The sequence below is a fragment of the Microdochium trichocladiopsis genome (assembly GCF_020744255.1).
Source record: "Microdochium trichocladiopsis strain MPI-CAGE-CH-0230 chromosome Unknown B0I36scaffold_7, whole genome shotgun sequence".
Taxonomy (NCBI): Eukaryota; Fungi; Ascomycota; class Sordariomycetes; order Xylariales; family Microdochiaceae; genus Microdochium; species Microdochium trichocladiopsis.
Window position 1 is genome coordinate 3,184,352 of NW_025763550.1, and position 18,755 is coordinate 3,203,106.

The following is an 18,755-nucleotide window of genomic DNA, read 5'->3' on the forward strand; positions in this document are numbered from 1 at the left end:
GCTTACGTGATGCTTTGTGCTGGTGCTGGTGCTGGTGCTGGTGCTGCTGAGAAGAATGGAAAGCCCGGGGCTGCAAACACCAGATTGGCTGGCTTCTGTAGGGCAGGAGTGGACTTGGCGAATCGCAGCTGCAGCCCCTTCCTGCCTCGAGAGGTGTGTGTGCGTGTGCATCCACGGGTCTCTCGAATCAGCTTTTGGAGCATCTTGCCTTGGCTTCCAGAAGCCCTTTGCGGCAGCTGTCTCCTGTCGCTGCCATGCCTCGCGATGGCATCCCAGCATCGCACTGCATCCCACCTGCGTCGCATCACATCTTGGAGCCAGCTGCCGGCAGTGTCTGTTCCAGTCTTCGCCAACAGCCTGCGAGGCCTTTGACGGCCAGCACCTCCTTCCTCACTGGACACCAAGCATTGCCAATTACGCCTAGACGCAGCCAGGCCAGAGGCTGGCTGCCGTCGTCTGCAAGCCACACCACGATCACAGCTAGCGACGCCTCGCAACGCCCGCGCAAAAACCCCCCCATACGCCCTATCTCGCCCGCCAGGGTCTGCTCCTCGCATCGTCTGTGACGCCATCTGTCCTGGCACATGCCCCTCGACCTCTGCATCGCAGATAGGGCTACAGCATCGTCTTCCAAGGTCGTCTCCTGCCCTTCTTTCGCTCCTCGTTGCTGTCCTCTCCGTCGTTTACTGATCCGTGTTCTAGATTCAGCCACCACAAAGTGCCATTCCTCCCGACTCGCTAGGCTGGCCAAGCCTGCATTCAGGTGGGGCCCTTCCAATCTATGCCCTCGCAATGCCCGCTTTTGTCCCGTCTTGGCCGCCAGCGTCACCCTCATCTGGGGGGTATCCTTTTTCGCCTTACGCAATGGGGTGGTGAGACAAACAACGACTCGCACGAGATCGTGATATGCAGTGCAAGAGATGTGCACGAGTTCGGTCCAAACCTGCGTAACGAGTGCACCCGTCTGATCGTGGAGGCCTGCGCTCGCTACCAGCAACGAGAAGCCGCCGTGGTCTTTTCGTCTTTCTCCACTTGAGCACACACCCTGGTCAAATTGCTGTACAAGTTGTGCATGCTCATGCTGCTCGTGGAAGGGCACGTCGAGTCCGGAACAACAAGCCACTCAGCGCCTCGTCCAGCATAATTACCGATCCGCGCCAGGAAGTAGGCATTCTGCACCGACACGCGAGCATCGTGCCACGTGAAATGTTCCCACGAGCGATCATGCCCCGGAAATCCGGGGTAGCGGACGCTCACAGCCAGCCAGCCATCGCAATAGGCATGGCTCTGCTGGACCCTTCATTCACCCTGCACATCTCAAGTCACTCTTACCTAATGATATTTGCACTTGCCCAAGCAGCCAATCATGGCACGGGCTACCAACTGGGGGAGCAGGTCTTGCATGTGATTGGCTCAAAGTGGGCGGTCGCACAACGACACCTCGCCAACGCCGGCCGCAACAGCTTGCAAGCAAAGCACTTGGTGCTGAAATATTGGCATTTGGCACCCTCTCGACCCGACAGCTGTGGCAGGCCAAGGAACGCGCTTGCTGGATTGTGTTGGCGCAAGGAGTGACAGAGCTGCATGGCCAATCGACGCCCCCCCCTGGTCTCGTGTAGCCATGAAACCATCATGCGGCGCACAAGAGCCTCCCGAAAGAGACAATTGGGGGTCCCCAGGGTCATGACTTGCATGCAACGCATAACCATGATTTCAATCCTTTCGCTGTCACCGGTCCTTCGAAATCTCATCTCCCCCACGATGGTGCATCACTTCGGATGGCATTTTCAGATCGAGCATACACTTCGGACTCCGTTTCGGGCCTGCATGGCAGCCACTTGCGGCCTCCTGAGACGACCTGCGGCATGCGGCGTCGCCGCGCGAGCTGTATCGCTCCAAGACGGGTTCATGTTGCCGGAACGGGCGAGAACTGGACAGCCTGGACGACTGATAATTATTATCAGCCTTTCAGCCCTCTTCAGCTTGCCACAGCCGCACCAACAAGTCATCGGCACGCGTCCCAGAGCCATCGCCCGGCGAGGCAGGGGCCACACGTTCAGCGCGCTCGACCACGAGGGCCACACCGTCTGTCCCAATCCGGAAGCTCATTACCTCTGCCGCCACAACTGTTGGCCCGTGGAGCAAGAGCAATAGTCTCAACGGCTCGTGCTACGTCGCACCCATCTATCTGTCTGTGCTGGGCATTGACAGAAGCACGTCACCCTCGCAGCTGCGTGTGGACCGTGCCGCCTTCTCGGCAAGCCCTCTCGATCCCTCCCGTCAAGTAATTGAATAGGGCACCGTTGCAGCATGCCAGCCGAAGCCCACTTTGGCACAGCCGCCTCCCGGGCACGGTTTCGTTTTGCGTGAGCAGGGCAGGGTTGAGAGTACCGGAATATAATGCAGGAGGACGACGCAGGAACACTCACCAACGTTCGAACCCGGGCGCTCGACCCCGCCTGCGCGCCACGCCCATGCACGTAGAGGGCAGCCGGCTTGAACAAAGAGCCGAGCCCAGATGCCAGACGCCCAGCTGTCCGCCACAGAGGGGGACAAGCAGCCAAGTGCTTGGCCTGGATTGAACAAAAGGCTCAACCGTGCCGTGATATCTCCAGCATCACATGGGGGCTGTTGCCACTCCCCACCACCAAGTGCGGGACGGCAACTCTATTATATTGCTCCCGCACGGGTTGTCCCCTGCTGCCAGAAGCACTTGTCCGAGTCCTTCCAAGCCTTGGCCGCCTCAACTCGGACTGGCGTGGGCGGCCAAGAGAGATCGCCGCGCATTCTCGTAAAGGGTCCATGCTGCAAAGCGGCTCACACGGGCAGGCTCGAGCTTCCCTGCTGGGCAGGTGCCCACTCCGGTGACCGTTGGGAAAGCAAGTGTGCGGCGAAAAGTGTGTGCGCGCGTGTGTGTGTGTGTGGTTTATGTGGTGTGGGTAAACACGTCCAAACACGACCCGACCGAACCCCGGCGTTGGCTTCCAGAACGGGCATGCGTGCAAAAATTGTCCTACTGCTGTGATATACCACGTCTTTGTGTGGATGTGTACGTGTGTGTGCGTGCGTGGGGGCCAACCCGTCGTGTAATATCAGCATAACACCGACAGCTCTGGCCTGTGCTGTGCTTGTGCATGACCGAGAACCTCGCCGCTTGTGGTGGACCACCAAGGACGAGAAGCTGGGTCATGGACAGATTTCCCCGAGAGCCGTCGGGACCTGGAAAAGAGGAACCGCGTCATCACGACCCCGTTGTCTCCGGGGGTTCTTCTCCTGGTACTGCTGCTTATGCTACCGGTTTTTCTGGTATTGGTGGGCCACTGTCCACTTTCACCGGTGCTACTTGACGCAAAAAAACAAAAATTAAAAAAGTCTCTGAAGACTAGGGCCGGCTAACGATGTAACTGCCGAACGGCGTCTACTTTCTGATCTTCACTGGCGACGGACAATGAAGGATCTCCGAGCGAGTAACCGAGCGGGCTACTGCGCAATGTGATGCTGCCCTGTGCATATTTGGGCCGTCGGTATCAGAGGAAAGGAAACATACCTCTTGACTTGGCGAGGTCAAAGAGGCAAAACGGGGGGTCCCATGAGCTTACACACAGAAAAGATGAGTTCTGTTGCGACGCTGGTCCTGGTGTCCTCCTGCCTGATCGCCTGCCCTTCCTTGCCTTTCCTGCCTACCATATATCGCCCTGATCTGCAGTGGGGGAAAAGGGTGCAAGTGCCCACCCGTTAAAGCATCTGTGCCGCTACCTGGAGGAGGAGGAGGAGGAGGTGGAGGAGGAGTGGGAAAAGGGGCGGGGTCCCAGACAAAGTGAAGTCTCTTTCATGCGAGCATGAGAAACGCCGCGGTGGTGGTGATGATGATCCACGGAATAAAGGGGGCAGATTACTCCGAAAGGAAGCGGTCTCCCTCGCCCCTTAATGGCTGACCTGGTCGACCTTGGATCAGGGCAGAAGGAATTGTTATGGTGTTTTCCTTTTTTTCCCCGTGAGAAGAGACCAACAACTTGGATCTCACTCCGATCGCGTCCTGAGTCGTGGCGGTAGTGGCCGTGGCAGACCCAGCGTTGTGCTGTTTCAAGAGCACAAATACAATGTCCTCAGAGGGTTAATTCTTTTCCTGGTTCCGCGTGACAAAGACCTGTGATTTAATATGTTCGGCCACACTGTGGGGGATGGAACCCATTGGCGATGGGAACTTCGAGGACCAACGGTTGCTGGTCGGTCCTTGGGCTTCTGGCCCAGGCATTGGAGCATGACATGGCAAAGGCGTGCGACTGTCGAGTGTCATCTTCTTGACCACTGTCTGTTTGATGAGCGGGAGCAGGTATCGTCATTGACGTGGGTGAGGAGCAAGTCGACGATGGCGAAACGTGGATGTACATGCCATCTCTCTGCTTCCGAGAATCGTGTTTCTCTCTGCTGGTTACGGCGCTCTTGGTTTTTTCCTTGGTGTAACTTCTGGATTCCGCTCATGTGGAAGATCGATCGTTCTGCACTAAATATCCACAGGCTTTTCGCATTGGACCTCCTGCACTGGCTCTCATTACTTGGTTATGTCGTCGTCGTCGTCGTGACATCAACAGGGAACAACCAAAGCAACTCGAAAACGAGAGATCAGAAAGTACGAGAATACTGTAGCGTGTGGTCTGCCATTTCTGTCATCACTAACGGATTCTTTTCACCTTGTCCTGACTCCGTCCTGTTGTCCACCACGACCTCATCCTCTTCCTCTTCTCCGGAAACGGCACCGCTGTCCATCCTCATTCTCGACAAATTTACTGACCGCCCGGGAAGTACGAGGGTTGACCCTCGTGAGAGCCACCCGGATACGGCCAACCAGATTAATCGTCCGAGCACTGATAAAGACAAAAAAATGAGGCGCATCCCCCTGACAACGGCCTTCTGTGCATTGAACTGGTTTCATCTCAAACGCTGGAGCGATTGGCCATGGCTGGTATTCTGTATATCTCTACTGCTGTGCTACATCTCAGTGTTCACACTTTGTCTTCCAGCGCTGCACATAAACTCCTCTGTTTCAGACTTTATTTTCGCGTTTTTTGTCTCCCTGGAAGAAAGAAATCTCTGTCGCGTGGTGTCGTTTTCGCTTGTGACCAACATAGAGCCCCGGGAAAACACAAAGATCAGAAAATAAACCCGCGATATCTTCAATCGGTGATTGTTACATGAAGAGCATGAATCGGGTGCGCTCTCAAGACTAGCTGGAGATGATACAAATACACATCGATGAAGAGTTGAGCGACCGCCTTCTGGATTCACACAGTCACAATCATGGGTTGTGTGCTCGGGTTATCATGCATTCATTCATTTTTGATATGGATCTGACCCTAATCGGGGGAGCCGCGGCTGGAGCTTTTACCACTCCAGCTGCTCTACCCCTATCTTGCGCGGCAGTCTCCTGCTGGCAACGAGGACGACAAGCGGCGTTCCGTCAACGCCCTGCACCTTCTCCGCGATGACCGACCTCGACTCAAGCTATCACGCCAGACCCAGTTCGTCCATCATCTCCATAAACTCATCCATCCCCTCGCCCTCCACCCCGGACTCTACCTCTGCCTTTCTCATCTTTTTGACCTCATCCATATCTTCAGCCTTCTTCTTCATGGCCTCGCGCAGCCATTTCAGCCCGGTAGCCGACTCGGCATAACGCATGAAGTCGAGGACGGCGCCAGCCTGCTTGTGGACATATTCGACTGGAGAGCCCAGCCATGAGTCTAGCATGGTGAGTGTTTGCTTGACCAGAGACTTTTGCTCGGACTCGTCTGTCGGCGACCCGAAGTCGTAAATGACATCGCCAAGCAGATCCTTGGCCAGCCACGCTCGCATGTTCTGCTGCGTCTGGAACAATGACCTCTCGGCTGCAGAGGCCCGTTGCGGCATCACATCGAGTTGGCCCAGTCTCAGCGCGAGCATCAAAGCGTGCTTGCCTCGGTGGACGTTTTGTGCAGTGCGACGAATTTGGTCGAGCTGGCCATCATCGTCGTGCAGACGTCCAGAAGTGATGAGCTTGTCTACCTCGGCGAGGAGTTCATCAGCGCAAGCCGCGACCTCTTCGATAGTGACATCCTCCTCTGCATGTCTCTCGTGCGTGTGGAGGAGGATCTCCAGACGATATCCGAGGAGGTCGGGCAATTCCTCCAGCTTTCCCCGGGCATCCTCTAGCGACTCCTTGGCCTGGTAGCTTTCGATGGTCTCAAGGATCGATACCAGAACTGGGCGGACGTTGCGTCCCCACCTGACTCGTTGGACTTGACTCTCCTCTAACGAGCCACCGAAGAGGTTGGTGGTAAGACATGATTTGAGACTCGCCAAATGGACCAGATCGCCCCGCCGGATATGCTCCTTTGACAAGCCGATGAGGAGCTTCTGCACTTTTGCCACGGTCACCCCAGGCCCGTCCGCCGTGTCATCCGCATCGGACTGCTTGAGGAAGCCAGCAAGGATCTTGACTCCCTGAGAATACCCGGATCCACCAGTAACCATCTCCTCCGAGCACCACATGGTCAAGAAGTGCCTGCCGCCGTCTGTGCTTCTGAGATCCTTGCTCCGCCGGATCTGCTTGAAGACTTTCTGTAGCGCAAGTGGGGGGGCCCCGATGACGGCGATCAATCTTCCGACAGTGTGTATGGTATCCGCTGGCATATGCACCGTTTGGTGCTCAAAAGGACCCAGGAGGATGTTGAGCTTCGACGGCACGCGTGGGAGGATGTCAAGGATAGAGAGCGGTAGCGCGTTCCTTTGAAGGAACAGCCGGATCCAGCGCATGTGGTTCTCGGCAGAGAGACGGATCAGTGGCACGACCACGCGCTCTATCCACACTTGTCTCTCCTGAGAAGACGGGTCGCTCGCAGGATGGCCGCACGCCTCAGCCAGCAGCGTCAGCAAAGGAGGCAGCTGCCGCTGGTCGGCGGAGTAGAACTCGGGGAGAGAGCCTTCTCCAGCTTCTAGACGAGTCCAAGCTTCCTCTGTTAGAGGACTGCGTTCGTCCAGGCTGGCAGCGAGCGGCATGATGCGTTCTGCAATGATGTCGACGACGCCATTTTTGACGGCCTCATCGTTGGACTCGGCGCGTTGCTGGAGCAGACTCTCAACAATGCAAATCACGACGTCCGGATGCGCAGAGTTGCACAGAAGTCTGTCCAAGATGTCAAAGGCTAAGGCACGGTCCATGAAGGTGGCCCAGCGCAGCATTTGGGCAATCATTTTTACAGTCGAGACCTTGATGATCGGGGCTGACAATGGCTTCGTCGTCGTGTCATGCCCGCTGCCAACTTTGTCTGCCGCCGCCTCCGTGTTCTGGGCCATCTTGCGTTGCTCTTGCAACTTCTCCTCAACAGCTATGGCCAGACCTTTGAAGAAAGTCTTTGCGTCTTGCGCTGGCAGAGCCTTCAGGAAGGAACGGTCAAGGAGTTGTCGATGCCACGAGCTGTCTTCCGGGCGCTCCAGAATGATGTGGCGAACGAGCTCGCACGCAGTAGTCGGACAATCACCGCGGGTGAGTCGCTTGATGATGGCGATCGTGGCTTTGTGCACAAAGGCGTTGCTCTGGCCTTCGCCCTCCCCTCGCTCCATGCGAGACAGTAGTGATCGAGCAAGCTGTACCAACCAATCATTCGGGATAGCCACCGAGAGGTGAGAAATGACTTGCAACACTCGGTCCAAAAACGCAGGTCTCTGCGAGATGGCCGTGCTCTGCTCCTCCAGGAAATCTTGATCCAGATAGACACCAGGGATTCGGACAGCCGCTTCAGAGGGGTAGGATTTCAGAAAGGGCGAAGAGTCCACGCCGCATTTGGCGTTGACCATGGAGATAGCAGCTACTGCTAGCGCATCGCGCTCGGCGATTGGCAACACGCCAAGATAGCCGTTTGCGCGCCAGACGGTGGGAGCACTAGCGGTCTTTGACGTCGGCAAGCGGAAGAGGAAGCGGGAACGTCTCTCTGTGTCGGCCGCGTCAAGAAAGATAGACCAAGACACAGTGTAGAATGCGTGCAGCATGCAGTCGAGGCAAGAAGACGGAAGGGTTCGAGTAGCTGGCGCCGAGGGCTGCGGATTCCACTCCACAGGAGAAGAGACATCACTAGCCAGCGGCAGCTGCACGATACTGAACAATCCGTGCGCCGGTACGGGTAGATACTTTGGAAGTACCTTCGCTTTGATGAAAACGTCTCGCCAAAACAACGTGGCTTCGTACGATGACATCCTGTCGCCAGTTAAGGCTGTGATGGCGTGATTCCAGGCCTCAGAGACTCGTTGCTGTCTCTGTGACGGTTCGGTAAGGTCAATGAGTTTTCCCAACGCATAAGGATAGCTGTCAACGAACGGGCCGACTGCATCTTGGATCTCTGGGTCTTCCGGCACAGAGCCCAAGACTGTGTCGCCACCGGCGAATACTACGGCGCGCAGACGGGCGTGGAAGTAGGGCATGTCGAAGAGCCAAGAGTCCGACCCGAGTATTTCGGGGCTGAAGTAATGGGAAACAGCAAGGCCACGAGGCCAGGGTTCTTGAAGAGTAATTGTGGCAGGATGATGGCGTACACGGTGTTCACGCCACAGTTGATCTCGTTGCCCGGCGAGCTGGTCTAAAAACCAACACACGTGCTTGCCACTTCCGCGAAAGTCGACATTTAACGGACCTCTGAGGTAGGCTCTGTCCAGAGCTTTGTGTGATTCATCGATGAAGAAGCGCTCCACGTCCATCAACAGCTTGATTGTCGGATCCCACACTTGGTGACGTACCCAGCCGGCTGTGACCAACCCGCGAGCAACCAGAGCGTTGGCACGATCCAGACGCGCTTGCGTTACCTGATTATGCAGATTGAGAGCATCGTGTACCATCGATTGGGTGTAGCTTGGTTCACGTGATATCATCGCCGCAGTCTCCAGAACATGCATGACAACTTCGTTGGCGCGGAGGATGTCTTTGGCCACAGTGGTGTCCTGCTCGATCTTCCATCGCGTGCAGTCAGGCAGCCCCGAGAGGAGATTTGCAGCTTCGGAATTGAATTTCAGCAGATTGTGGCCGACCTTTGGATCCTTCACAAAGCGACGGGCCCATTGCAGCGCGCTGGCATATGTCTCGATCGAACCGGTGGCGAGCGACAACAAGATGGCAGCCTGTGCCCATGTCTTCCGATCATCCGGGTCGCGGGCTACGGCGGCCTTGGCCTTCCTGGCACTGATTGTCCGATCCGCCACCTCACGCCACTGACCTGCGCCGCCTCCATGGGAAGCTACGGTCGAGGCTAGGGCTGTTGCAACGTAATCCATGTCTGGTTCGAAGGAGTCGCTGCCAGGATTTGTAGGGAAATCCGTACTGCATGAGAACTCCACGGGCCGATCTGTTGTGCTGGCGCTACGAATCTTATCAAACAGATCAAAGGCGATGCGGCTTGGGATTTGTTGGAAGAGCTCAGGGCTCCAGTACCAGTCTGCACCCGCCTCCGGGGAGCTCAAGTTCTGAAGACTGGCGTCCAGATTGATCCGTATGTCTTGGCGGCTCCGGCAAATAATTTTGAGCAGCGGGAGCCTTGCTGTTGGCGGAACTTGGCGAAGGGCGTTCTTGGCATAATAAAGTGGCTTGGAAAACGTGGTCGGAGCAACAGCAAGGAGCCTGGCCAAGTGATGCTCCAACAACTCCCTTCCGTTCTCATTTGTCCGACTCCAAGCTTTTATGGCCGCCGTTGTGAGGTTGTCCCTGATGGTGTCTGCGATGCTCGGCTCAATCTCGAGGCACTTGAAGAGAAGATCATAAAGGCGAGCATGAACCGATGCTTCTTCTCCCCGTCGTGTGAGGCGATTGGTGAGTGGCCACACGAGGTTCCAAACGAGGCATTGTGCGTTGTGTTTGAGGTGGAGAGGGCTCCGAGTGAGCTGCTCGAGCACATCGAAGGCAAATGAAATTTCGATGCCAAGCACGTACGCCCATGCTGATACGTGGTCCTTCGGGGTTGGGTCAGCGAAGATTGCATTCCAGCATTCTTGCTGAAAGGCCCCCAGATGAGCCCTGACCGTCGAGCGCTTGGGCTTTGTGTTTCTGGTGAGGGATCTGAGAACGACGTCGGATGTGCACGACGGCACAAGGAGGCGGTAGAGATCTGCCAGTGGGCGCTGGTCTGGGTTGCGAAGGGTCGAGCTGTTGTGTCCAGTGAGGGCGTTGTAGAGCTCCGTCAGGTGCTGCTGCCGCACAGGCTGGGTGTTGTTGACCTTGCAATTGAGATGTAGTGCGCGGCACAGTTGCTCAACCTGGGTGACGGACAAGGTGGCCATGAGGTCCATGAGACCGGAGGTGCCGCCGACGGCTCGCCAGACCTGGACAAAGCTGTCGTCGCGTCTGGACCATCGCCCAAAGTGCCTGAAGGCGATCCTGCGCCCGAGCATTGACGACGACTGGAGCATGGCAACGACGATGGACTCTGGCTGGCGGCATCGGGACAGGAAGACGTGGATAAAGTTTGAGGGCAGCAGGCCCTCAATGATCTGGCCGAACAGGGAATCCCAAACAAGTCTCCAACCAAGCTCCTGCATCTTTGTGGCAAAGTAGGCAGAAGCCTCGGCCGGGGACATTGCCCGAACGGCGGCATGGTCGAGAGGTGAAGCCATGGTGGATGGCCGACGAGTGGTGAAGCACGTGTTGATCCCAGTGACGGCTGTGTTGTGTGCCGAGACGTTTGGCTTTATATGTTGACAAGAGCGTCCTCGACGGCGCCCAAGGGAGGCGTACTCGCAGTCGAGCCATGACTTGTCGTTGGCTTGATGTCTTGGTGCTGCCCCGCAGCGGCTGGTTAGCACAAGGCTGAGATGAGTTTGGGCCTCGTTCCTGAGGCTCTGCGGGCGGAAATGTGGTTGGCCGAGGGGCCGGCGGGTGAGTCAGGACGGCGTGGGCGGAGGACGGGGAGCCAGAGATGGCCAAGATCGCTGTGAATGTGCCAATCTCGATGTGGACGCAGCGACGCCACGAGGACCGGCGTCATGCCTGCAATGGCGAAGCTGCCAATGGTCCATGCCGTAGGATCGACGACGTGGGCATTGGCGGGGTGAGTCGAGGGGGTGCGGGGCAGGAGGTGGCCATTGATGCTAGGGGCCAAGGCCGCCATCTGGCGGGCGAGGCTGCGATGTGTGACTGCTGTGCGCGTCCGAGTTGATGGTGATGCAAGTCATCCCAGGCGCAAGAAGCCAATGGCCCAAGACCACAGCCAAGAGATGATGCGATGCGATGCGATGCGATGCAATGCATGCTCAAACGATGGGGCTTGGTGGGAGCTTGTGTGGTGGGCCCGGGTACTGGAGGTACGTACTGTACACTACACCACCCACCCCAATCGCAGCTTCCGTTCCGCTGATAGGGGCGCGGCCGCTGCCCGGCCCTTGGCACCTTCCCATTTGGGCTATCACGACAGCCCAGCCCGCCCTTTTGTCTCCGGCCGCCGCCACGCTGGACGGGACCCTTGCGCCGCCGCACCGCGAGCACCGCGTTTCCATCGTCGGACTGATTAAGCACCTCGGGGAAAAAAAACAATCTGGCATTCGACGACCGTCGTAAGCAACCGCCTCGAGCACCGGCCTGCTCAGCACCAGCATCTTCATCGTCTCGCTCTGCCCACGCCGCCGCTGCCGCCGCCTGCTCTTGCCCACTCTTCTCTTATCTCCCTGGCCGCGCAGAACTGCCCTCCTCTCAGGCTTCGTCCGCAAACCACACCCGTTTGCCATCATGGCCGGCGAGACGACGCCCCTCCTGGGCACGCGGGAGACCGAGCCCGAGCTCAAGAAGAAACAACCGCGACTTGGCTGGCTGAGCTTCGAGCCAACTTGGCCCGTCATGATCGCGGGCCTCCTCATCTCCGCCTCCTTTGGCCTCACTCAGACCCCGTGCGTATCTCCTCATTGTCTCCAGCCGAGCTATGGCGGACACAACTGACCCGGCCCTCACAGCATCCTCTACGCCTTCCGCCAGATGGTCTGCGAGGACTACTACAGCCACCACCCTCCTTACGCCGGCTCGGGCGACAGCTGCAATGTCCCCGCCGTCAACAGCGGCAAGGATGCCCAGTTCGCCATCCTTGGCTCCTGCACCGTCTTCTTCGCCATCTCCAACCTCGTCTTCACCGGCTGGCAGATGCGCAATCTCGGCCCCAAGAAGGCCCTGCTCGTCCAGAACTTCTTCCCCGTCATCCGCGTCCTCACCCAGTCCGTCGCCATCTCCATTGGCGGCGCAACCGGCATCACCCTCTTCCAGCTCGGCCAGGCCATCACCATCCTCGGCGGACCTGCCGGCTACATTCTCGTCCTCAACACCATCCTGTCAGAGCTCATCGAGCAGGCCCAGCGCACCAGCATGTTTGGCAAACTTCAGGGCTACATCCTGGTTGGCAATGCCATGGGCTTCCTTGGCGGCGGTGTCGTCTCCGACCGCTTTGGCGTGGTCTCTCCTTTCCGCCTCGGCGCCATTTGCCTTTCCGCCACATTGGTCTTCTGCGCCACCTGTGTCCCTCCGGTCAGCCTCAAGAAGGACGAGCGCGCGCCGACCACAAACCGTAGAAATGCCGTAGTGGCCTCCTTTGTGGACCCCCTCCTCGCCCTGGGACCCCAAAAGCTGCGCCTCAAGAACGGCACCATCACGACTCACTACGGCGTCACCATTCTTGCGGTCGGCATTTTTGTAGGTGTGCTCGCCACCGGCTACGTTGCCCAGCTCTTGCAGCAGTACTCGATGGACGTCTTCGATTTTGATGCCAGCAAGAACAGTGCTCTTATGGCCCTGACCCTCGTTGTGCGCGGCCTGTTCCTCATGTTCATCTTTCCCATCATCATTTCTAGTGGCCGCAAGTGGTTTGACAGTACAAGCCAGCAGCAGCCACAGGCAGCCGAGCAGGACGCCGAGACCGTCATTCCGACACACCCTTTGGATATGGACCCGACGCCTCAGCTCGTGTCAACCGAGGAAGAGCCCGTGCAAGCACCGCCGGCCCCTCCGACTGCTCAAAGTGGGCACTTTGACCTCTTCTTCCTACGCTACAGCTATCTTGTGGACGCCGTGATCACCATGTGCGCCGCCTTCATCTCCGACGGCTGGCAGTTCTACCTGAGTAAGACCCCAACCATCAGCCCGCACAGGCTGCTGTAATTCTAAAAACAGTTTTTGGACCTGCCAACTGACCATCCGATTACTCGTAGTGGCCGTCTTGCTTCCTCTTGCGTCAGGATCCTATGCTGCCAGCAAGGGTGTGTTGACAGAGATGATCCCAGAATCACAAAAGGCGGATGCACTCGCAGGCATGACCCTCGTCGAGTCACTTGCGTCAGTGTCCACATTGGGTCTTTTCGGTGCCGTCTTCTCGTCTCTGGTCGAGATCGGGAAAGCGCACCTGACTTTCTATCTGAACGCGGTAAGTCTGGCACAGTGATCCGTTCGGCATCGACAGCACGCTCGACATGTACAGAGAAATATTTTTCTAACTGAGATGTAGGCTATTGCACTCCTGGCGATTATCATCCTGCTCTTCTCAAGGTATCCCGCGGAGGACAGCAAGTTGATCGAGCAAGAGGAAGAGGAACAGCCCTCAGAAGAACCGGTTGCCGCTTGAGGGGCAGTATCGTTTGCAATGGCATGGAAAGGCAAGAGCTGGGCATTGCCGGTGGCGGCTCTTGAGAGGCTTACCGGAGCCAGCGAGTTGCTCGAGATATATTTTGGATACAAGTGAAAGTCCAATCGCATACAGTGTTCATGTGATTTATGGGAGGATCTCCGGAATGCAGGATAACTGGATACACCCCGGCGTGGATTTGAGCACACGATCTTCTAGCATGCTCGGACCCCAGATCCCTTGGACTCTGTTATATTGGCTCCCGGTGATGTTGCATCGCAGACGACTGTTGCTACACCATATCATTCTCCTGCGTGATTTCCCTGGACGCCGTCGTCACTTAACCAGTGCTTTCCATATGCCAACTGGGTACTTGCAGTGGCTGGCACCTTCTTTCTTCCACCGCGATGCAGATGTCTTGCAAGTCACCATGGCCTGCTCTTTCATCAAGGCGATTGTCGGCTCACCCACACTCGTCTATGGCCCATATCACCGTCAAAGAGTCGCAAGGTCATCTTTATCATCCCGCATTGTTGTTTATCGCGCACGACTTCACTTTCAAGCATCCATCTTTCACATTGAAGCAGCTCCGCCCTTGACCTGAGACTGAGGTGCTGAATGACGAGCACAACGACTGCATTGTCACTCTCATCTGCCTTAGACATCCCTTAGGCATCGCGATGCCATCGTCGTTGCTAGGATGGCTTACGACCGTTCCCGCGGCCAGTGTACCCAGCACTGCTTCGCCTCAGGCCCCAACGAGTGTGCCGCCGGGAAACAACGAGAAGAGCAACGAGAAGGGTCCAAACTCACCGCCCATCGATAGCAGCGATCCGTATCTTGAAGCGGGCCAGGCGTCCTCGCCAGTGTCGACGGCCACGGAGGACCACTTGGCAGGCGGGAATAATCCGTCGACAGCCAATCTGCCTCCACACACGCCATCCCCCAACCACTCATCTACTGTTGTTGACACACCGATAGCCATCAGCTCGCCAACGCCAACATATCTAGCATCGCTGTCGTTTCTGCAGGCGCTGGCAAACATACCAGCGAATTTATACTTGTCAATGATGGGCCACTCGCCAACACTAGTCGACTCACCCGCCGCCAGCCTCAGTCCAGGATTTTCGGCTGACAGCCCGTCCATAATTACCTACACGCTCACCCGGATGCTGTTTGATGACGGCAGTGAAGATCAACTCCGTTTCGACTTTACATATGGGATCGCAGCCAGACGGTTTCGCGTGCCGAGCACTCGCTTCACGATGTCTCAATGCGGGCGTATCTTTGCGCTTGCGGTCATCATGGCGCCATTAGGTGCAGCATTTCTTCACCTTGCCATCGCTTACTGTGAGTGCCTGGCTGTCCGAGACGCAATCCTGCCGCCAAATCCGAAACTGACTGATCTCATGTCCAGTGGTTTATGCCGATTCTGGATGTAGTCCGCCAAATTCTGACCCGAGATTTGTGCCCAAAGTCATCCGTCTCTTTGGCTCCGCCTACCCGATCGCTGCGGATGCCGCAGTCGCAATCTTCGTCCAGAGTGTCACGACATGGTTTGGCGTGCTTTGGGTGACCCAGTCTTCTCTCAAGTCTCCGAGTATTCAGCCTGTGGGGTTCATCACCGAACCGCGGAACAGCTGGGTGCGCTGGTTCGTATTCCTCGACCAGGACACAGCGCAGCCAGAGCTTGTGTCATGGTGCAGATACATGGCATTCATCTTCGGTCACTTGATGAGGGCCACCCTGCTGACCTTCCTGGTATTTGTGATCTTCTGGCCACTGGACATCGGGATACTCACGACTTTTGCAACGCCAGAGAAGCTCCTGCGTGAGCTTGTAGAAACTGGGACGTTGAGTGACAAGGACGTGGAGGGGTGTGGGTGGCAATTGTGCTATTGCGAAAGATGGACTCCTTTGCTCTCGCGGGTGGTCATGGCTGCTGCGATCGAGCTGGTGTTGGCTCCGCTGCTGATGATGTTTTGGCTGACACGGTGCGGGTGGTCCCTGTTGCAAGAGACGCCGTGGTTCGGGGCGAGTGTACGGGGATAAATACACGTGTCGTCTCTGACTCAACCCGGAATGCCAGTCGATCTGGGCAACCGGCACGGCATCAGGACAGAAACACGAGGCACGAGAGAGGAAACCCCATCATTAGCATATCTTAGGATTGAATCACTACTGAAGCATACATCATCATCACCATCATCCGTACCGCACGTTGCCGTCGCCTTCCCTGAACCAGTCGTCCGTGGCGAGAGCCTCTTCTGTGGAGGCATAGTTGATGATTGTGCTCTTTGTGGTGGTGTATGCGTGGTAGGCGTCGATGCCGTTCTCGCTGCCGACGCCGCTGGCGGACTTTGCGCCGCCCCAGGGGCTGCTGGGGTCGTTGCGGTGGTGAGTGTTTACCCAGGTGATCCCCGCGTCGATCTGCTCGGCGACGCGGAAGGCCTGGGAGAGGTCGGTGGTCCAGATGCCCGCGCCGAGGCCAAACTCGCTGTCGTTGGCGAGCTCGACGGCCTGGGCCTCGGTGTCGAAGCCGACGACGCAGATGACGGGGCCAAACGCCTCCTCGCGCCAGATGCGGGTGTCGAGGATGCCCCTAGGGCCGGCGGCGTCTGACGAGACGAGCAGCGTGGGCTCGTAGTACCAACCTTTGCTCAGGTCCGACCCGTCCAGCTCGCTCGCGCCCGTCATCCGCCTGCCGCCGACCAGGGCTGTGGCTTTGCCCGAGCTCACCGCGTCATCGACGAGCGCCTTGACATTGCCAAACTGCCTCCCGCTGACCAGGGGCCCCATCATGCAACCCTTGTGCTCAGGCTGGCCCATCCTGCGGGTGATGGAGGCAATCTTGGCCGCGAGCCGCTCGAGCACCTCGGGCATGACGCTGTTTTGCACAATGATCCTCGTCGAGGCGATGCACGTCTGCCCGCTCGCAACAAAGCTGCCAAACACGATCCCGTTCACGGCCAGCTCGACACTGGCCTTGTCAAAAACCACGAGCGGGGCCTTGCCACCCAGCTCGGCCGTGTACTTGGCCAGGTTGGCCCCCGCGATGGCGCCGATCGCCCGCCCGGCCACGGTCCCGCCCGTGACGTCGACCTTGCGCACGAGGGGGTTCTCGACGAGCGCCTTCCCCGTGACGGCGCCGTATCCGGGCAGCACGCTGAACACGCCGTCGGGGACGCCTGCCTCTTGCAGGATCTTGCCGAGCAGCAAAGTAGTCAGGGGTGTGAGCTCGGAGGGCTTGACGACGATGCAGTTGCCCGCGGCGAGGGCCGGGGCGATCTTCTTGACGGCGATGAGTAAAGGGTGGTTAAACGGGGTTATCTGCACCACCACGCCCAGGGGAACATGCTCCAGGAAGTTGTGCAGCTTGCCCATCGTGGGGAGCACGGGGCGCTCGTGCGTGCGCAGCAGCGAGGCGTAGTACCGGAACCACTTCACCAGGCTGGGAACCTGCGCGGACATTTCGCGCAAGGGGCGGCCCGTCTGCCGGACCTCGAGGGCGATCAGGGAGGGGAGGTCCCGCGTGAGTAAGGCCGCGCAGGTGTCGAGGACGTCGGCGCGCTGGTGCCGCGAGGAAGGGAGGCACCAGGGGCTGGTCTTGTAGGTCTTGTGGGCGAGGGCGATGGCCGCGGAGACGTCGGCGGGGGAGGCGGCGTGGCAACTGTTTTTGTTTCATGGTCTTGTTAGCCAAAGGTCTTTTTTGGTGGGAAGATGGTGGGAAGAGGGCGGGAGTGGTCGGTGGTGGTGATGTTGGCGTCTGTTGTTTCTGTGATGGGATACACGGTAGATGGAGGGAAGTCGCTGGCTTACTGCGCAAAGATCTCGCCGGTCGCAGGGTCCTCGATGGGGATGCTAGGAACATGTTTGGAGTGGTCAGCCTTGTCCATCGTTCGTCTTGAAAAGAGGTTGGTGGTGGCCAGTATTGTTCATGCTGCCCGCTCCGCCTATGCTCGCGGGTGGTCACTCACAGCTCTGCATTGCCCGGCTGCTCCTGCCCGCCCACCCACATCCTGAAGGGCTCTGTCGTGTCTGCGGCTGCCATTGCGATGTCGAGATGTGCCTGTCTGCCAAGAAGCCTGTCTGTGTGCTTCAGTGTATGCTCCCTTGGGTGTTCCTACTGCTGCGATCGCCGGTACGGGAGAGGGGTGCGTGGGTGTCCCTCGGAGGAAGTCGCGATGCCGGAGAGGGTGTCGTGAGCAATAAATGAGAAGAACCAGAGCGGACAGGGCAGTCAGCAAGAAAGAAGACCAAGAAAGATGTGTTCACGCGACGATAAGAGGCCGCGAGATGGCGCCAGCAAGGTACAGGCGAGGTCGAGGTCGAAACGTGTTAGTCAATGAGTCGAGATAAGCAGCAGAGGACCCCGCGTGCGACTGTGGAGAAGTCGCCGGCCGGCGGCCCCCGCACCGGCACGTACAGGGTCTGGTGCTTACCTACCTAGGTACGTAGTAGGTGCACTTACAGTGACTTACAGTTACCTTGCAGCTGCGGGGAATGCACCGGGTGGAGTGGACCCTCCAGCGCCGGAGCGGAGCCCCGTCACGCCCCGGAGACCGCAGGACCTCCCGGACCGCGCCTGCCTTCGCTCCCCTCTCACCATGCCTTCTGTATAATTCATTTCAATCACAAGTCCTCGTTATGCATAGAAAGTTTTGCATTGCAGCATGTCTGGCGTCAGCCAATTGATCCACGTCCAAGCAGCTGCAGCCTCTCGTCACAGCATACAACGGCAGGGTGTAAGTGCGCGTAGAAATGCTAGTATCGCGAGTCTCAGTCTTTGTCCAACAATATAAGGTATCCATCTACTTCTGTCCAAAAAGGAAAAGACTCTTCATCCTGGCAGCGCGTTCCATTCACCCCCTCGACATCACCGAAAGATCCCTCTCGCCCGCCTCAGCCCCCGTTCCACAGTCCTCCCCATGATTTGCGTGGGCGGCACCGCATTCTCCCCGCGGAAATAACAGCCCTCCCTGTGCCCTTCCCGGTGGAACCGCCCCTCGACCACGATCCCGCGCCAGTCGGCCAGGCACTCCCAGCAGAACTGGCTCTCGCACGCCGGGCACGTCATGTGGAAGCACCCGTCGCCCTTTTGCAGCGCCATCCCGCAGTTGCGCCCCGGGCACCGCTTCGTGTGCG

The 18,755-nt window shown here is 57.9% G+C and overlaps 6 protein-coding genes across 6 annotated transcripts; 3 read left to right on the plus strand and 3 right to left on the minus strand.

The window, feature by feature from the left end:
• Positions 1–9: 9 nt before the first annotated feature.
• B0I36DRAFT_433263 (uncharacterized protein) lies at positions 10–3,754 on the plus strand (the record flags this gene model as incomplete). The annotated part of the gene is made up of 5 exons (XM_046162662.1): positions 10–153; positions 192–542; positions 703–763; positions 1,965–2,284; positions 3,111–3,754. The coding sequence occupies 5 exons, from the start codon at positions 10–12 to the stop codon at positions 3,345–3,347; spliced, it is 1,113 nt and encodes a 370-aa protein (XP_046010971.1). The 3' UTR covers positions 3,348–3,754.
• Positions 3,755–5,311: 1,557 nt separating this feature from the next.
• B0I36DRAFT_328757 (uncharacterized protein) lies at positions 5,312–7,649 on the minus strand. The gene has a single exon (XM_046154624.1). The coding sequence runs from the start codon at positions 7,597–7,599 to the stop codon at positions 5,506–5,508; it is 2,094 nt and encodes a 697-aa protein (XP_046010972.1). The 5' UTR covers positions 7,600–7,649; the 3' UTR covers positions 5,312–5,505.
• A 4,088-nt stretch (positions 7,650–11,737) lies between these two features.
• B0I36DRAFT_247438 (uncharacterized protein) lies at positions 11,738–13,610 on the plus strand (the record flags this gene model as incomplete). Its single annotated transcript, XM_046150308.1, has 4 exons — positions 11,738–11,895; positions 11,959–13,112; positions 13,201–13,412; positions 13,494–13,610. The coding sequence occupies 4 exons, from the start codon at positions 11,738–11,740 to the stop codon at positions 13,608–13,610; spliced, it is 1,641 nt and encodes a 546-aa protein (XP_046010973.1).
• A 680-nt stretch (positions 13,611–14,290) lies between these two features.
• Positions 14,291–15,453, plus strand: B0I36DRAFT_365280 (uncharacterized protein; the record flags this gene model as incomplete). Its single annotated transcript, XM_046159112.1, has 3 exons — positions 14,291–14,960; positions 15,028–15,371; positions 15,430–15,453. The coding sequence occupies 3 exons, from the start codon at positions 14,291–14,293 to the stop codon at positions 15,451–15,453; spliced, it is 1,038 nt and encodes a 345-aa protein (XP_046010974.1).
• A 362-nt stretch (positions 15,454–15,815) lies between these two features.
• On the minus strand, positions 15,816–17,661 carry B0I36DRAFT_247024 (aldehyde dehydrogenase domain-containing protein; the record flags this gene model as incomplete). The annotated part of the gene is made up of 3 exons (XM_046150274.1): positions 15,816–17,280; positions 17,430–17,471; positions 17,588–17,661. 3 exons carry the CDS (start codon positions 17,659–17,661, stop codon positions 15,816–15,818), a joined length of 1,581 nt encoding a protein of 526 aa, XP_046010975.1.
• Positions 17,662–18,445: 784 nt separating this feature from the next.
• On the minus strand, positions 18,446–18,743 carry B0I36DRAFT_328763 (uncharacterized protein). The gene has a single exon (XM_046154625.1). The coding sequence runs from the start codon at positions 18,718–18,720 to the stop codon at positions 18,487–18,489; it is 234 nt and encodes a 77-aa protein (XP_046010976.1). The 5' UTR covers positions 18,721–18,743; the 3' UTR covers positions 18,446–18,486.
• Positions 18,744–18,755: the final 12 nt, after the last annotated feature.